Source organism: Chiloscyllium plagiosum, chromosome 34 (assembly GCF_004010195.1).
Source record: "Chiloscyllium plagiosum isolate BGI_BamShark_2017 chromosome 34, ASM401019v2, whole genome shotgun sequence".
Lineage (NCBI taxonomy): Eukaryota > Metazoa > Chordata > Chondrichthyes > Orectolobiformes > Hemiscylliidae > Chiloscyllium > Chiloscyllium plagiosum.
Genome location: NC_057743.1, coordinates 38,217,699 through 38,234,144, shown reverse-complemented (window position 1 = coordinate 38,234,144; position 16,446 = coordinate 38,217,699). Strand labels below are relative to the sequence as shown.

General features: G+C 41.8%; 1 protein-coding gene across 2 annotated transcripts in view; it reads left to right on the top strand.

Annotated features, from left to right (window-relative positions):
* Window positions 1-363: 363 nt before the first annotated feature.
* Window positions 364-16,446, top strand: part of LOC122540443 — a 52,362-nt gene continuing 36,279 nt past the window's right edge. For both annotated transcript variants that reach the window (XM_043676237.1, XM_043676236.1), the window contains exon 1: window positions 364-535. In XM_043676237.1, the coding sequence (XP_043532172.1) occupies window positions 416-535 (120 nt within the window). In that variant the 5' untranslated portion in view covers window positions 364-415. The remainder of the gene's footprint in view (window positions 536-16,446) is intronic.

The window sequence follows — 16,446 nt, the reverse complement described above, 5'->3', positions numbered from 1 at the left end:
TACAAGGATTCCAGAACCTGACTAAACATACATTACAAGACTGAACTGCACAAAAGATTAATTCAATTCTCTTAGCTACTATGTTGGAAGAATGTTTCTTTGGAAGTTTCCCTGAAAAAAATGTTTGAACATATCTCTTATTTAATGCAAGGAACTGCAGTTAATGTTTGAATATTTTAAACAAAGTTGCAGTTTGGTAAGAATTAAACAGCAGTACAAAAATGCATATTGGAACAAACATAAGTATAGATGTACTGAAAAGAGCTGTAAAGGTTAGATCTCATCAGCAGATGGCTTTGACTTCCCTTTTCATGTGCAGAAAAATACACAGTTTGTTCTTCTGTCAGCAAAGTGCAAATCGTTTGCAAACCAGTAGATTCCATAGCAGAGCTTATTCACAGAGATCTTCTCAATCATGTCGTGTTTCATGAGAACATCAATGATAACAGCTTTTTTGATCTTAATAACTGCAGACTTAATTGAGACATCTGGATTACCCAAATTCATAACAGAGCATCAACGTTTCAGATACCAAGTAAGTACTCTTTTATTTTCTACGGTTTCTTCATGATGTTCATCAATTGATATTCTTTACTGATAGAATTTTGGTCAACAGATTTAATGTTAAGCTGCTATCATTAGGAGAGTTTAATACACCAATTATTTGGTGAGGCGGTACTGCCTAATGTTATCTTTTTTAAACTTTGGTGACTACCCATTTGTATTTTTAATTTGTCTTTTCAAGTTTACTCCTATCACATTCACGTCCAAAGACAAATTAAAGCATGATTTATAAACTTGCTAATGTTAATATTTTATTATTAATGTGTTAATGTTCATGAAATTACTTATCAATATCCAGAGAATGTTTTACACAAGTTATGGAAATTTCATAACGATTTATCACAAAGGAATGGTGATTATATTGAAGCCTAGAAATTTTAAATATATTAGATTACATTCAAACTTTTAGAATGATGCTTTCGTATCTTATTCACAATTTGCTTCTATTGTGTATACTCAAAGTCAACATAGCATAATGGTATTGGAATGTAATAGCTGAAAATGTGTTGCTGGAAAAGCGCAGCAGGTCAGGCAGCATCCAAGGACCAGGAGAATCGACGTTTCGGGCATGAGCCCGTCTTCAGGAATGTTTTGAATGGAATAATATATTCCATTGAAATGTATTGGAATCTAATAATATATTAGTTGCAAGCATAGCAATCAATCTCTATCAGTTACTTTGCATCAGACCGAGACATAAATTCCTAGCCACGCAAGAATTTTAGGAGCCTTTTGTCCAGCATCACCGTTTCCTCCCAAGTTTGTAACAATAACCACATGTCAAGTCTCAAATCACTCATACATTGATCTTGACATGTTATTTGCTGAAATAAACTATTTTGTTTTTGCATTTAATGGATAAATACTAACTGGATATTGGCACACATGAGCAATGTATAAGAATTATTGCACACAATTGCTTCCTTTATATCTGAACATGTCAAATTTGTCCTATAATCATCGCATTTACAAGATTACCTGTATTATAAATGTAATGTTTAGATTCAAATGTGCTAACACGATAAGTACACACAAAATGTGGCAATTATAGATTTAACAGGAATCTACTGTGTATACATAAATGAATTTTGTGAAGTGATTGATCAAGTCTTTCAACCATTCAGTTAACCCCAGCTAAGGGATTAATTTCTTATCATAATTTTATCACAACACAAAAAATATGCTGTCAACCGACAATTTTTAAAGTTTTCTATGAGCACTATTTGAAACTAAGAGAAAAATTTAAAAACTGGAAATAGAGAAATGAACAATATTGGAAATTCCCGATGAAAAGTGAAAATTCTTTAAATACACAGCAAAATGTTTAACATCTGAAAGAGGAAAGTGGTAAATGTTTCAAGTTGAATCCCTTTTGATGAAAGATCACAAAACGTTAGCCTAACTTTCTTTTTCAAATTCTCTTGATGATTGATTAACTTTTCATATTATTTTGTACTTTTGATCAACACACAAGATTGAATTCTGGTGCCATGACACTTAATGAATATGGAAAAGCTGGAATTTCAATTTCTTCAACTTTGAAAGGAAGTTAGAGGGAGAAGTCTCATTAAAACCCTTGCAAATGGGATAGTGTCAGACGTTCTATTTCCAGTTAAATCAAAACTCCAGGGCAAGGACATTCGAAGACACCTCAATGGACAAGGGCAGTAGATAAATGGGAACACTGCAAACTGTAGATTCCTCTCCAAGCCAGTCGCCATCCTGACTTGGAAATATAACACCATTCCTTCACCGTCTCTTGGTAAAAATGCTGAAATTGCCTCTCTGAATGCACTGTGTGTGTCCCTATCCCACACGGACTACAGAGGTTCAAAAAGGCACCTTGCTACTATTTTCTCAAGAGCAATTAGGAACATGTAGCAAATGCTGACACCCACATCTCATGAAAGTCTAAATTTAAAAAAGAACAGTAGGTTTGACTAGAAGTGGCAAATGACCAGATTCTGTGCTGAAACCTTCTCTGGTTTTATGCAGAACCTTTAAAAAGTATTTTCTGACTTGCAGTTTAACAAGACATGAAAACCTAATGACAACATAAAGTCTTTCTGAAAGGTTTATCTAATCCTCCCGAATGCTCCAAGTAACTTGAAACTAATTAGGTGCCTCGTATCCAGAGAATTACGTTCAATATCTGATCCGAATTGTGCCCTTCTTACCAAGAAATCAAAGTTTTAAAATTTAATTGTACCCATTTATTCTTTTCAACATTGACTACTTTGTGGAAAACAGGAGAGGACAAATCAAGGCTTTATTTCTCAAGGAGGAGAAAATGAGGACTGCAGATACTGGAGATCAGAGTTGCGAGTACGGTGCTGGAAGAGCACAACGGGTCAGGCAGCATCCAAGGAGCAGGAGAATTACCATTTCGGGCATAAGCCCTTCATCAGAAATGCCTGAAACGTTGATTCTCCTGCTCCTCAGATGCTGCCTGACCTGCTGTGTTTTTCCAGCACTACACTCTTGACTTTATTTCTTAATGAGAACTCTGACACTAATTTTGTCACTGCCTCATGCTGCAGGCACCCGATCCTCCATCAGATAACATTGACTAGTTCTTAGTAAATGTCTATCCTCTAAGATTGGAAAAAACTAGGTCACGCATCAACATTAAGATATTTATCATGTAGTAAGTTCTACTGACACCAGCTTTAGGACACTCACCCCATATATAAAAGGGCTGCTTATCTTTCTGAAACTAAACTTAGAAAAGCAGTTTTAACATGTTTATTTGAAAACAGTACTACAAAGTTCTGTGCAAGTGACAGTAATTTCAAAGTCAAATTAGACAACAGCAATTCAACACATCCTGACAATGTTATCTCATTGAAAGATCTCTCCAATCAGACCCACTTCCCTCATCTTTCTCCATGGTGTGTGTGGATTTCTCCTTTTCAGCTATATCCAATCCCACTTTGAAAATTCCTGGGGAATATGTTTCCAGAACTCTTTAAGACAAAGCATTCCAGATTTTAAAAAGTTTCCAGTTTCCTCCACCTGAATTTACTAACTGTTGTTATGTAGAGTCTTCTAGTGCTTGAAGTGGCAAAGATACTTTACAGCAGTCATCAGACAATCTTACAGTAGTTGCAAGCCTCTGCTTGTCCATCCCCCCTCACACACTCCAACCTTACACCCTTGCAACGTGCAGCCCTCCACTCCCTTTGCTCCAACCCCAACCTCACCATCAAACTAGTGGACAAGGGGAGCGCAGTGGTAGTTTGGCACACCGACTTCTATACTGCTGATGCCAGGTGCCAACTCAAAGATACCTCCTCCTACTGCCCCCTTGACCATGACCTCACCTCCCATCACCAAACCATCATCTCCCAGACTGTACACAACCTCACCACCTCAGGGGATCTCCTACTCAGAGCTTCCAACCTCGTAGTTCGGGTACCCCACACTGCCCGGTTCTACCCCTTACCCAAGAGCCACAAGCCTGACTACCTCAGTCAACCCATCATCTCAGCCTGCTCCTGCTCCACCGTACTCATCTCCACATATCTTGATACTGTCCTACCCACCCCAGTCCAGGAACTTCCACATATATTTGGGTCACCACGCACGCCCTCCACCTCCTCCAAGACTTTAGTTTCCCTGGGCCCCAACGTCTCATTTTCACCATGGACATCAAGTACCTATACACCCCCATCTGCCATGACGAGGGCCTCCAAGCCCTCTGCTTCTTCTTTTTCCGGTGTCCCCACCAGTACCCCTCCACTGACACTCTTATTCATTTGGCTGAATTGGTCCTCACCCTCAATAATTTCTCCTTTGAATCCTCCCACTTCCTCCAGATGAAAGGGGTAGCCATGGGCACCCGCATGGGCCTCAGCTATGCCGGTCTCTTTGTCAGGTATGTGGAACAATCCAACTTCCACAGTTACACTGGCACCATTCCCCACCTTTTCCTGTGCTACATTGATAACTGCATCGGCGCCACCTCGCACTCCCTGGAGGATGTTGAACAGTTCATCAACTTCTCCAACATATTCCACCCCGATCTTAAGTTCATCTGGACTATCTCAGACACCTTGCTCCCTTTCCTGGACCTCTCCATCTCCACCAATGGTGACTGACTCAAAACTGACACCTTCTACAAACCCACCAACTCCCACAGCTACCTGGACTACACCTCCTCCCACCCTGCCTCCTGTAAAAATGATATCTCCTATTCCCAATTCCTCCACTTCAGCTGCAACTGCTCCCAGGAGGACCAGTTCCACCACAGAACACACAGATGGCCTCCTTCTTAAAAGACTGCAATTTCCCCTCCCACTGATGATGCCCTCCAGTGCATCTAACCCATTTCTCGCACCTCCACCCTCGAGCCCCACACCTCCTAGGACAGAACCCCCGGTCTTCGCCTTCCACCCCATCAACCTCCGTATACATACTATCATCCTCTGCCATTTCCACCTCCTACAAATGGACCCCATCACCAGAGATATATCTCCCTCCCACCCCTATCCACTTTCTGTAAAGACCATTCCCTCCGCAACTCCCTTGTCAGGTCCACGTTCCCCACCAACCCAGCCTCCTCTCTCGGCACCACTGCAGAATTGCAAAACCTGCGCCCACACCTCCTCCCCTCACCTCCTTCCAAGCCACAAAGCAGCCTTCCATATCCATCAGAATTTTACCTGCACTTCCACGCGTGTAATTTACTGTATCTGTTGCTCCTGATGCAGTCTCCTCTACAATGGGAGACAGGGCGCCTACTTGCAGGGAACATCTCCAGGACACCTGTACCAACCAACCACACCATCCTGTGGCTGAACACTCCAACTCCCCCTCCCACTCTGCCAAGGAAATGTATGTCCTGAGACTCCTCCATCGCCACTCCCGAACCACCTGACGACTGGAGGAAGAATGCCTCATCTTCCACCTCGGGACCCTCCAACCCCACGGTATCAATGTGGATTTCACCAGTTTCCTCATTTCCCCTCCCCCCATCTTATCCTAGTTCCAACCTTCCAACTTGCCATCGCCATCATGACCTATCCTACCTGTCCATCTTCCCTCCAAACTATCAGCTCCACCCTCCTCTCTGACCTATCACCTTTACTCCCACCTCCGTCTACCCATCGCACTCTCAGACATCTTCCCCCCAGCCCCACCACCCTCCCATTTATCCCAGCACCCCCTTGGCTCACAGCCTCATTCCTGATGAAGGGTTTTTGCCTGAAACATCAATTCTCCTGCTCCTCGGATGCTGCCTGACCGGCTGTGCTTTTCCAGCACCACACTTTCAACTCTAATCTCCAGAATCTGCAGTCCTCACTTTCGCAAGCCAATATGTGCAGGTGCAATTAGGACAGTCTCACATGAAAACAGTAGATTTTAATCACAAGGAAATTGTTGAGAGGAGAATTGACTTTGTTATAGTACCTTTTGTCTGAAGAGCCATAGAGATGTACAGCACGGAAACAGACCCTTTGGTCCAACTTGTCCATGCCGACCAGATAGCCTAACCTAATCTAGTCCCATTTGCCAGCACTTGGCCTATATCCATTTAAATTCTGATGAAGGGCTCCTGCCAAAAATGCAATTTTCCTGCTTCTCGGATGCTGCCTGACTTGGTGTGCATTTCCAGCACCACTCTAATCTTGACTCCAACTAAATCCTTCCTATTCATGTCCTCATCCAGATGCCTTTTAAATGTTGTAATTGCACCTGACTCCACCACTTCCTCTGGCAGCTCATTCCATACATGTACCACCCTCTGCGTGAAAAATTTGCCCCTTAGGTCCCTTTAAAATGTTTCCCCTCTCACCCTAAACCTATTCCCTCTAGTTCTGGACTTCCCACCCCAAGGAAAGCACCTTATCTATTTAACCTGTCCATGCCCCTCATGATGTTATAAACCTGACTTCACAGGAGGCTCCCAAGCACTGAGGATGTCATCTAGACAGGGGATGAAACAAATTCCCAGCTCGGCGAACAGAACCACAACAACGAGCACCCGAGCTACAAATCTTCTCACAAACTTTGAAAACCTCTATAAGGTCATCCCTCAGCCTCTGACGCTCCAGGGAAAACAGCCCTAGCCTATTCAGCCTTTCCCTTTAGCTCAAATCCTCCAACCCTGGCAACTTGCTTGTAAATCTTTTCTGAACCCTTTCAAGTTTCACAACATCCTTCCAGTTGGAGAGAGACCAGATTTGCTTACAATCTTTCAAAAGTGGCCTCACCAATGTCCTGTACAGCTGCAACATGACCTCTCAACTCCTGTATTCAATACTCTGGCCAATAAAGAAGAGTTAAAGCTAGTGGTCATACATGCTCATGTCTCTTAAATGCCTATAAATTACTGTTTGTGACATTAATGTAGGATGTCACAAGTCAGAGTGTGATGGAATACTCCCCACTTGACCCCACATCCACAAACATTAACTCTCTCCACTTCCAACATGCAGTAGCAGCAGTGTGTACTATCTGTGAGATACACTGCAGAACTCATGAAAGTTCTTCTAACAGGACCTTCTAATCCCATGACCACTATCATTGAGAAGGACAAGTTCAGCTGATGCATGGGAACACCACCACCTGCAAATTCCCTCCCAAGCCACTCATCATCCTGACTTGGAAATATATTGCTGTTTCTTCAGTGTCACAGGGTAGGTACAGTGGCACAGTGGTTAGCACTGTTGCCTCATAGCACCAGAGACCCAGGTTCAATTCCCGCCTCAGGCGACTGATGTGTGGAGTTTGCACATTCTCCCTGTGTCTGCGTGGGTTTCCTCTGGGTGCTCCGGTTTCCTCCCACGATCCAAAAATGTGCAGATTAGGCGAATTGGCCATGCTAAATTGCCTGTAGTGTTAGGTGAAGGGGTAAATGTAGGGGAATGGGTCTAGGTGGGTTACACTTTGGCAGGTCGGTGTGGACTTGTTGGGCCGAAGGGCCTGTTTCCACACTGTAAGTAATCTAATCTAAGATCCTGGAACTCCCTCCCAATTGGCATTATGGTGACTCTAAACCTCATACGCTGTAACAGTTCAAGAAGGCAGCTCACCATTACCTTCCCAAGGGCAATTGGAGATGGGTATTAAATACTCATCCAACCAGTGACATCATATCCCATGAAAGGATAGAACAGAGTTGTTACAGTGTGAAAGATGCCATTTAGCTCATTGTGCCTGCACCGGCTCATTAAACAAGCTTTATTACCTATTACCAATCTTCTGCCTTTTAACCATACCCTTTGACATTACTTTGATACAAATAATCATCCAATGCGCTCTTTAAAGCTTCCTTTGTACCTGCCTTCACTAGATTTCCAGGAATGCATTCCAGACCCTAACGTGAAAAGATTGTTCCTCACTGCACCCTTGCTTCTTTTGCACATCACTTTAAATTGATGCCCCTCTTGTTCTTGGTCATTTTGTAAATGGAAATTGTTTCTCCCATCTACTCTATCCAGCAATTCATGCAGGAAATTAATCTTATTTGATTGCATGACAATCTTTAGTATGCTACAAGTTGGGATAAACCTGTTTATTGTAAATGTATTAATACCAGGGTTAAATTGGAGAACAAAGTTAATGAGGGGTAATAAAAATTCTCAAGGACAGGTGGGAAGATGATAAAATCAAAATTCTCGAACGCAAAACTATCCCCTCTCCACTGTGGCCAATTCTGAACTTAGAGAGTGACTCACCAGTATTGATCATTATCATGTGTGAATAAATTATTATCATCTGCAAATGTGGTGCATTTGAAGAGATTTGAACAAAGACTTGCAATTGCCTTCAGTGTGGGATTTCCAGGGCTCAGGGAAACAATGAGTGAAACTGAGGTATGAATGAGGGCCCATTTACGGGGGTGTTTAAAGTTCTGATTGCCAGATATGAAAAAAACAGGGAGTGCCTCTAGTTAAAGTTCTTGTGACCGTAGGCACATCTCATGAATCTCAAATGAGCCAGCACATGTTTGAGTTGGTAATGGTTTGAGTGGTAGAATGGAGAAATGGGAACAGAAGACAATGAACACCTATGACAGCAAGGGTCATAGTGGGAGCTGCAAGAATGTGGCACACGACAGAAAGATGCTTAATGCAGATTTGGAGAATAGCAAAGACTTGAATAAAATCACACAAAAACACAGAATTGTTATGGTGCAGAAAGAAGTCATTCAGTCCATTGTCTCTGAACAGTTAAGATTGCAGCTGGCACAAAGATAGGTGAAGGGACAGGAAGTGTTGAGGAAGCAGGGAGGCTGCAGAAGGACTTGAACAGGCTATGAGTGTGGGCAAAGAAGTGGCAGATGGAATACAATGTGGGAAAGTGTGAGGTTATGCACTTTGAGAAGAAGAATACGGGCATTCTCTTAAGTTGGCAGTTAGGAATGCAAATGCAATAGTAGCATTCATTTCAAGAAGGCTGGAATAGAAGAGCAGAGATATATTGCTGAGGTTGTCCTGAAGAAGGGTTATACCCAAAACGTCGACTTCTCTACCTCCTGATGCTACCTGGCTTGCTGGGTTCTTCCAGCCTCCTGCCTGTCTACTTTGGATTCCAGCACCTGCAGTTTTTTTTTGTCTCTAATTGAGGTTGTATAAGGCTCTGGTCAGACCACATTTGGAATACTGTGAGCAGTTTTGGGCCCCATCTCTAAGCAAGGATATGATGGCATTGGAGGGGATCCAGAGGAGGTTCACAAGAATTATTCCAGGGAAGAACGGCTTGTCAGATGAGGAGGAATTAAGGACTCCAGGTCTGTACTCGGTGGATATTAGAAAGATGAGGGAGAATCTCATTGAAACTTACGGAATACTGAGAGGCCTGAATTGAGTGGATGTGGAGAAGATATTCCCACTAATAAGAGAGACTAGGACCCAAACCTCAGAGTGAAGGGATGACCCTTTAGAACTGAAATGAGGAGGATATTTTTCTGCCAGAGCATGGTTAACCAATGGAAGTCATTCTTGCATTGCGACGTGGAGACTATCATTGAGTGTATTTAAGACAGAGATAAATAGGTTATTTGCTTAGTAAAGGGATCAAGGATTATGGGAAAAAGGCAGGAGAATGGGGTTGAAAAAATATCAGCCATGATTGAATGGCAAAGCAGACTTGATGGGCCAAATGGCCTATTTCTGCTTCTATTACACGGACTGGTTGGGCCGAAGCATCTGTTTCCGTGCTGTATGACCCTGTGTCTTATGGTCTTATGCATTGGTTCACTGAATGAGCACTTTGCCATTCTCATTATGGCTTTTCCCCATAACCCTGAATATGTTTTGAATTTAACTCATCATTCAATGTCCTCTTGAATTCTTCAATTGACTATGCCTCCATCACACTGCCAGGCAATGCACTCCAGACCCTAAGCACTCACTTTGTGAAAAATTTCTTTCTCAATCACATTTGCTTGTTTTTCAGCTTAGTTTGTATCCATGCCCTTCCATTCTTAACCCTTTTATGAGCGGGAGCAGTTTCTCCCTATCCATTCTGTCCAGACACCGAATGACTTTGAAAATTTCTATCAAATCTCCTCTTAGCTTTCTCCTCTCTAAAGAAAACAGTCCCAGCTTCTACAATCTATTTTCATAATTGATGTTTCTCATCCTTGAGAATCCTTCTCATAACCTCTTCTGCACATTGTCCAATGCATTCACATTCTCCCTAAAGCTGCACCCCCCCCCAGAACTGATCACTGTACTCTAGCTGAGATCTAGCTAGTGTTTTATACAGGTTTGGCACAATCTCCTCGCTATTGTACTTTAGTCCCTTTTTAGTAAAGCTTAGGACACTGTACACTACTAACTGTTCGCTCTACCTGTCTTGCCACACTTAGTGATTTATGTATAGGTACATCCAGGTGTCTGCTCCAGCACAACCCTTAGGGCAGGCCCTTTTATGTTATACTATCTCTCCATGTTCTTTCTATCCTCACATACTGAAGCAGTCTATGACCATATGCAGGAAAACCTAACAATATCCATACTTAGGCTGACAAGTGGCAAGTTACGTTCATATCATACACATGCCAGACATGAAATTACTAAATTCAATAGAAGAGAATCCAATCCTCTCCCCTTGACTTTCAATGGCATTATCATCACTGAATGCCAACTGTCAACATCCTGGGGGTTACCACTATCCAGAAACTGAACTGAACTCACCATATTGATATAAGTATAGCAGCTACAAGAGCAAGTGAGGGGCTAAGAATCCTGTGATGAGTAACTCAACTTCTGACTCCTCAAAGTCTGTCCACCATCTACAAGACACAAGTAAGGAGTGTGATGGAATACTCCCCACTTGCCTGGGTAGGTGTTCCACCAACAGCACTCAAGAAGATTAATACCATCCGGAACAAAGCAGCTCATTTGTTTGGCACCAATTTAACAAGCTTTGGACTCCTCCACCACTGATGCTGAGGAGCAGCAGTGTGTACTAACTACAAGCTGCACTGCAATAGCTCACTAACCTTCTTACACGGAACCTTTCAAATTTTTGACTTCTACCAACCTCAAGGAGAAGGGCAGCAGATACATGGGACATCACGACTTGTAAGCTCCTCTTCAAGTCAGATGCCATCCTCTTGGAAATATATCATCATTCCTTAATTGTTGCTGGTCCAAAATCCTAGAACTCCCTTCCTAAATGCACTGTCAATGTTCTTACATTCAAGGACTGAAGCAGGTTAAGAAAACAGCTCACCACCAACTTCCATAGGGAAATTAAGGAGGGTTAATAAAAGCTGGCCTAGCCAGTGATACCCTCATTCCCTTGAAGAAAGAATAAAAAGAATAACATAGACTCCCTGGGGATAAATGCTACAAATCCTCCTCCAGTTAGCAAAATATCCATTAACCATTACTCTTGGTTTCCTATCCTTCAATCAGTTTTGCATCCATGTTGCCAATATCCCATTTATTCAATTCTGATTGGTTAGCCATACATTTGCTTCCACTTCCAGAAACTGCACCTGTGCACACACCTCAGAACTCCAATCAGCAGAAAAGCCATAGAGGGACCATTGCTCCCAGCCCCTTTATCAACTTTAAGTACCAACATTCTTATTATCTGTGTTATCTTCCTGACTCCACCTTATCTTCTTCTCTACAATGATTCCTTTTCAACATGTTTATAAGGCATAACCGATTTTTCTTCCTACAATCAGGAGAATTTATCAGAGAGCTCATTTTATCAGAGAGCTCATTTTACTAGTGCTTCTACTGAACCTCCCAACTATTTTATATGGACCACTGTCAGAATTTCACTTTTGGAGGTTTACCTTGTAAAGGCAGCATTACCAAGATTTCAGTTCCCACTCGAAATTTTCTTGTTGCTGAATGTTTATTTACCCATTCTTTCATTTTCACTTGTGAAACTTTCAAATGCTGTTATGCTACTGCACACGAATCCTGTGAGTCTTTCTAAAAAAAAGGAAACATTTTTCGATATCTTTATTACGTGTACCTCGATACAGTGAAAAGTTTTGTCAGTACAGGTAGATCATACAAGACAAAGTGCATGAGGGCGATAGAACAGAGTGGGGAACACAATGTTACAACTGCTGAGAAAGTGCACAAAGAGCAAGATCAACATTTAACTTTAACATTTGAGAGTCTATTCAGGAGTCTAATAACAGCGGGGAAGAAGCTGTTCTGGAATCTGTTGGTACGTCTGTTTAAGTTTTTGTATCTTCTGCCTGATGGAAGAGATTGGAAGAGATTATAACCAGGGTGGGAGGAGTCTTTGATGATATTGGCTGCCTTCCTGAGGCAGGGAGAAGTGTAGATGAAGTCATTGAGTGGAAGGTTGGCCCACATAATGGAATGGGCTGTGTTCACAACTTTGTAGTTTCTTACCATCCTGGGCAGAGCGTTTGCCGTACCAAGCCACGAAGCATTCGGACAGAATGCTTTTTATGGTAAATCTATAAAAAATTGGTAAGAACCTTTATGGCCATTCTGAATATCCTTAGCCTCCTGAGGAAGTAGATGTGTTGTTGTGCTTTGTTGACTGTGACAGAAGGGTAGACCAAGACAGAATGTTGGTGATCATCACTCCTAGGAATTTGACACACCCAACCACCTCCACCTCCACAACATTCATGTAGACAGGGGTGTGCCCTCCACCTTGCTTCCTGAAGTCAGTGACCAGCTCTTCCATCTTGCTGACATTGAGTGAGAGATTGTGATCTTTGCATCATTCCACCAAGCACTTTATCTCTTTCCTGTATTCTGCCTCGTCATTGTTGAGATCTGGCTTACAATGGTGGTGTTATCAGTGAACCTGTAGATGGAATTAGGATATAATTTGGCCATGTAATGCAGCACTGAGGAATCATCTTTTTGTTTCAAGGATTTCCCCCTCATCAATTTTAATAGACTTCTAATCCCATGGCCACAAATCAATTCAAAAGGAGTGAACCTAGTAGATTTATTTGGAGAAACTCTAGTAGCAAGTAGTAAGGAATCTAATCTTTTATCCCCATCGTATGAGTATTTGCCTTAAACATCATTTTGAGACTTTGATGGAACCTCTACAAAGCACCCTCTGCTTGCTAGTGATACACAGTTGACTTCAACTGTTTTAGACGCAAACTGCTAATGATCATAAAATTATAATCCTGATCAGTTTATACCTCAGTTGGTGTTCAATAATGAGGAACAAACTGTATTGACTCTTCAGCTGTTATGGTCCTTTAAGGATTGGCTTCTGAGAATTGGGTTGTCATGTCCCTAAGTGTAAGGATGTACTAATGTCATAGAATTATAGAATCTCTACAGTGTGGAAACAGGCCATTCGGTCCATTGGGTGCAAACTGATCTGCCGAAGAGCATCCCATGTCCTGTGTTTGTTTTTCTTTATGGTCATACACAGTATACTAACAATTACCTGAATGGTTCTTCAAAACTGATATGGTAATGGAAGGTGCTGGATGGATTTCATGCTGTGGCTATCCTACTACTTGATATCTATGACATTTTCCAAAGAACTGCACTATATCTTGATGTAGTCTTGGCCATGTTAAATACTTGTTTATCAATGCTTGCATTTTCCATATGCCTACATGTCTTGCCATAGGAATTTCACATGCTCCTCACAATATCTCCTTACAATATCTGGGCATTACAACTATTTGATGAACAGCCAACCATTCTTCTTCCGCAGGTCTATGAGGATGTCTCCTTTTCCTAAATCAAACTCCATTTTCAATATAACCAGAACTAAGGAACTCCTTCACCCTCAGCTTTAGTGTGAACTGTGTGTGCTTACTTACTTAACTCTTATCTCTGCACTCTGAAGCCTCAATTAATGAAGACATGCAAAACAGTCCTTTTAGGATTATCTTCAAGGAGAAAGTGAGGACTGCAGATGCTGGAGATCAGAGCTGAAAATGTGTTGCTGGAAAAGCGCAGCAGGTCAGGCAGCATCCAAGGAGCAGGAGAATCGACGTTTCGGGCATAAGCCCTTCTTCAGGAAGATTCCTGAAGAAAGGCTTATGCCCGAAACGTCGATTCTCCTGTTCCTTGGATGCTGCCTGACCTGCTGCGCTTTTCCAGCAACACATTTTCAGCTTTTAGAATTATCCTCATTCTTATAGTTTCAGCTATCTTAACATCTGCTAGCAGTCTTAATGTGACGTCTGGTGATTGACTCTGTTTAGCCATTCTGGTCACCATACACAATGTAAACATACCAAGAACCTGCTCTTGCAATTGTTCCATTTCTTCAGCTTCAGCTAGACTCTGTGATTATAGGGGAGGCTACAACTTTTATTCCTGCTATTATCATCCCCAGGAGTAAATGACTGCTAATTTCCTAACTATCCCGACTACCGCTAGTCCAGACACTAAGTCACCCTCCAATTGGATGTTGTATGATGGAATCGGGATGCACTCTCCAGCTGTTCCACTTACCAATATTTTAAAATATTGGTAATATTTTAAAAATGCAAACCCCCAACCCACTCTCACCAGTGCCTCTCCCCCTCACAATCACTTTCCGTGAAATTGTTCTTTAATTGGGGTACAACCAAAGAACATCCCCTGATGCACTGACATTCATGACAAAGTCACGGAAAGGGCTAGTTGGCATTTGGGACACAATCACAATAACAGCTTATATTTATATAGCACTTTAATATAATTAAATATTGTAAGGCACTTTATAGGAGCATTATAAAGCAAAATATGACACTGAACCACAAAAGAAGGTATAAGGTCAAATGATTAAAATCTCAATCAAAGCTATAGGTGTTAACAAGCATCTTGAAGAAGGAAAGTGAGGCAGAGAGGCGTGGATGTGTCGAGAAGGAATTCCAGTGCTTAGAACTGAAGCAACTGAAGAACAACCATTAATAGTAAATGACTGTGATCTCGGGTGCTCAAGAAGCCAGGATTAGACAAATGCAGATACCTTGGAAAGTTGTGAGGCTAGTGCAGATGACAGAGATGGGGAGGGAGGAGGTCATGAAGAAAGATTTGAAGAAGATGAGAAAAGTCAAGATGTTGTTTGACTGGAAGTCAATGTAATTCGGTGAACTTGGAGTGGTGTGGGGTGGGGGCATGTAGGAAATCGATTAACATGAGTTAGGACATGAGCAGCAGAGTTATGGATGATCTCACATTTGTGGAGAGTCGAATATAGGAAAGCAAGAAGGAACGCATCAATTTAGTCAAGTCTACAGAAAACAACTGAGCGTTTCAGAGTGGATAAACTATAAATTGGAGCGATATTATGGTAGTGGGAATAGATGCTCTTAATGATTGCATGAATATGATGTCAGAACCTCAATATAAAATATGATAATGAGATTGCAAATAGTTTGGTTTAGTCTCAGAACCTTGTGAAGGTGTTGGCTTAAGTCAATAGCTTGGGAATGGATTTTGGAGTAGACACCAAAAACAATGGTTTTAGACTTCCCAAAAATCAATTGACAGAATTTTTTACTGATCAACATGGAATGTCAGATAGGGATAATTTAACCACCTTTGACCACATAAAGAACTATTGCGATCTCTTTCCAGCAAATCTCTCCACAGATGGTGCCAGATTTGATATATCTTTCTTTGGCTAAGTGTAATATTTACCTGATATTCTCTTGTGAACTACTGTGGGGTGTGTTACTGCATTGATGGCACTTATATAAATGTAAGTTTTTCAGAACTATAACAGTATTTGGCAGTGCCTGGCAACCCATTAATACCTTAGAAAATACAAAATTTATGTGTTTTTTTCTATTACATAAATAAGGTATTATTAACAACGGTTTTATGAAATGGAAAGACCAGTTCATGAAGTTTTTGTGGTGCAAGCCATCTGCATTGCACTGCTATCATAAGGTCAGAAGTGGGAGTGTTATCTGAAGATGATACAATGTTCAGCAGCATTCACAACTCCGCAGATACTGAAGAATTCCAAGGCAATTTACAGTAAACCTGGACAATATCCAGGCTTAGACTGATAAATGGAAAGTAACATTCATGCTTCACAACTGCCAGGCAGATAATGACCATCTCCAACAAGAGAGAGTCAAACCATCACCTTTGACATTGCTGAAAGCCCCCATTATCAACATTTTAGGATTACCATTGACCAGAAACTGAACTGGATCAGCCACATAAGAATCATCAGTTACCAGACCAGCTCAGAGGCTGGGAATTGGGCAGTGAGTGACTCACCTCCTGTCTCCCCAAAGCCTGTCCCACCAACAACACGGTATAAGTCAGGACTGTGATGGAAAATTCTCGACTTGTTTGGATGAGTGCAACTCCAATAGTGAAGAAGCTCAACACCATCCAGGACAAAGCAGTCTGGGTGTTTGGCACTACTTCCACCACTTTCAATGTTCACTCCCTTTGCCAACGCACACAATAGCAGCAGTGTGTACCATCTACA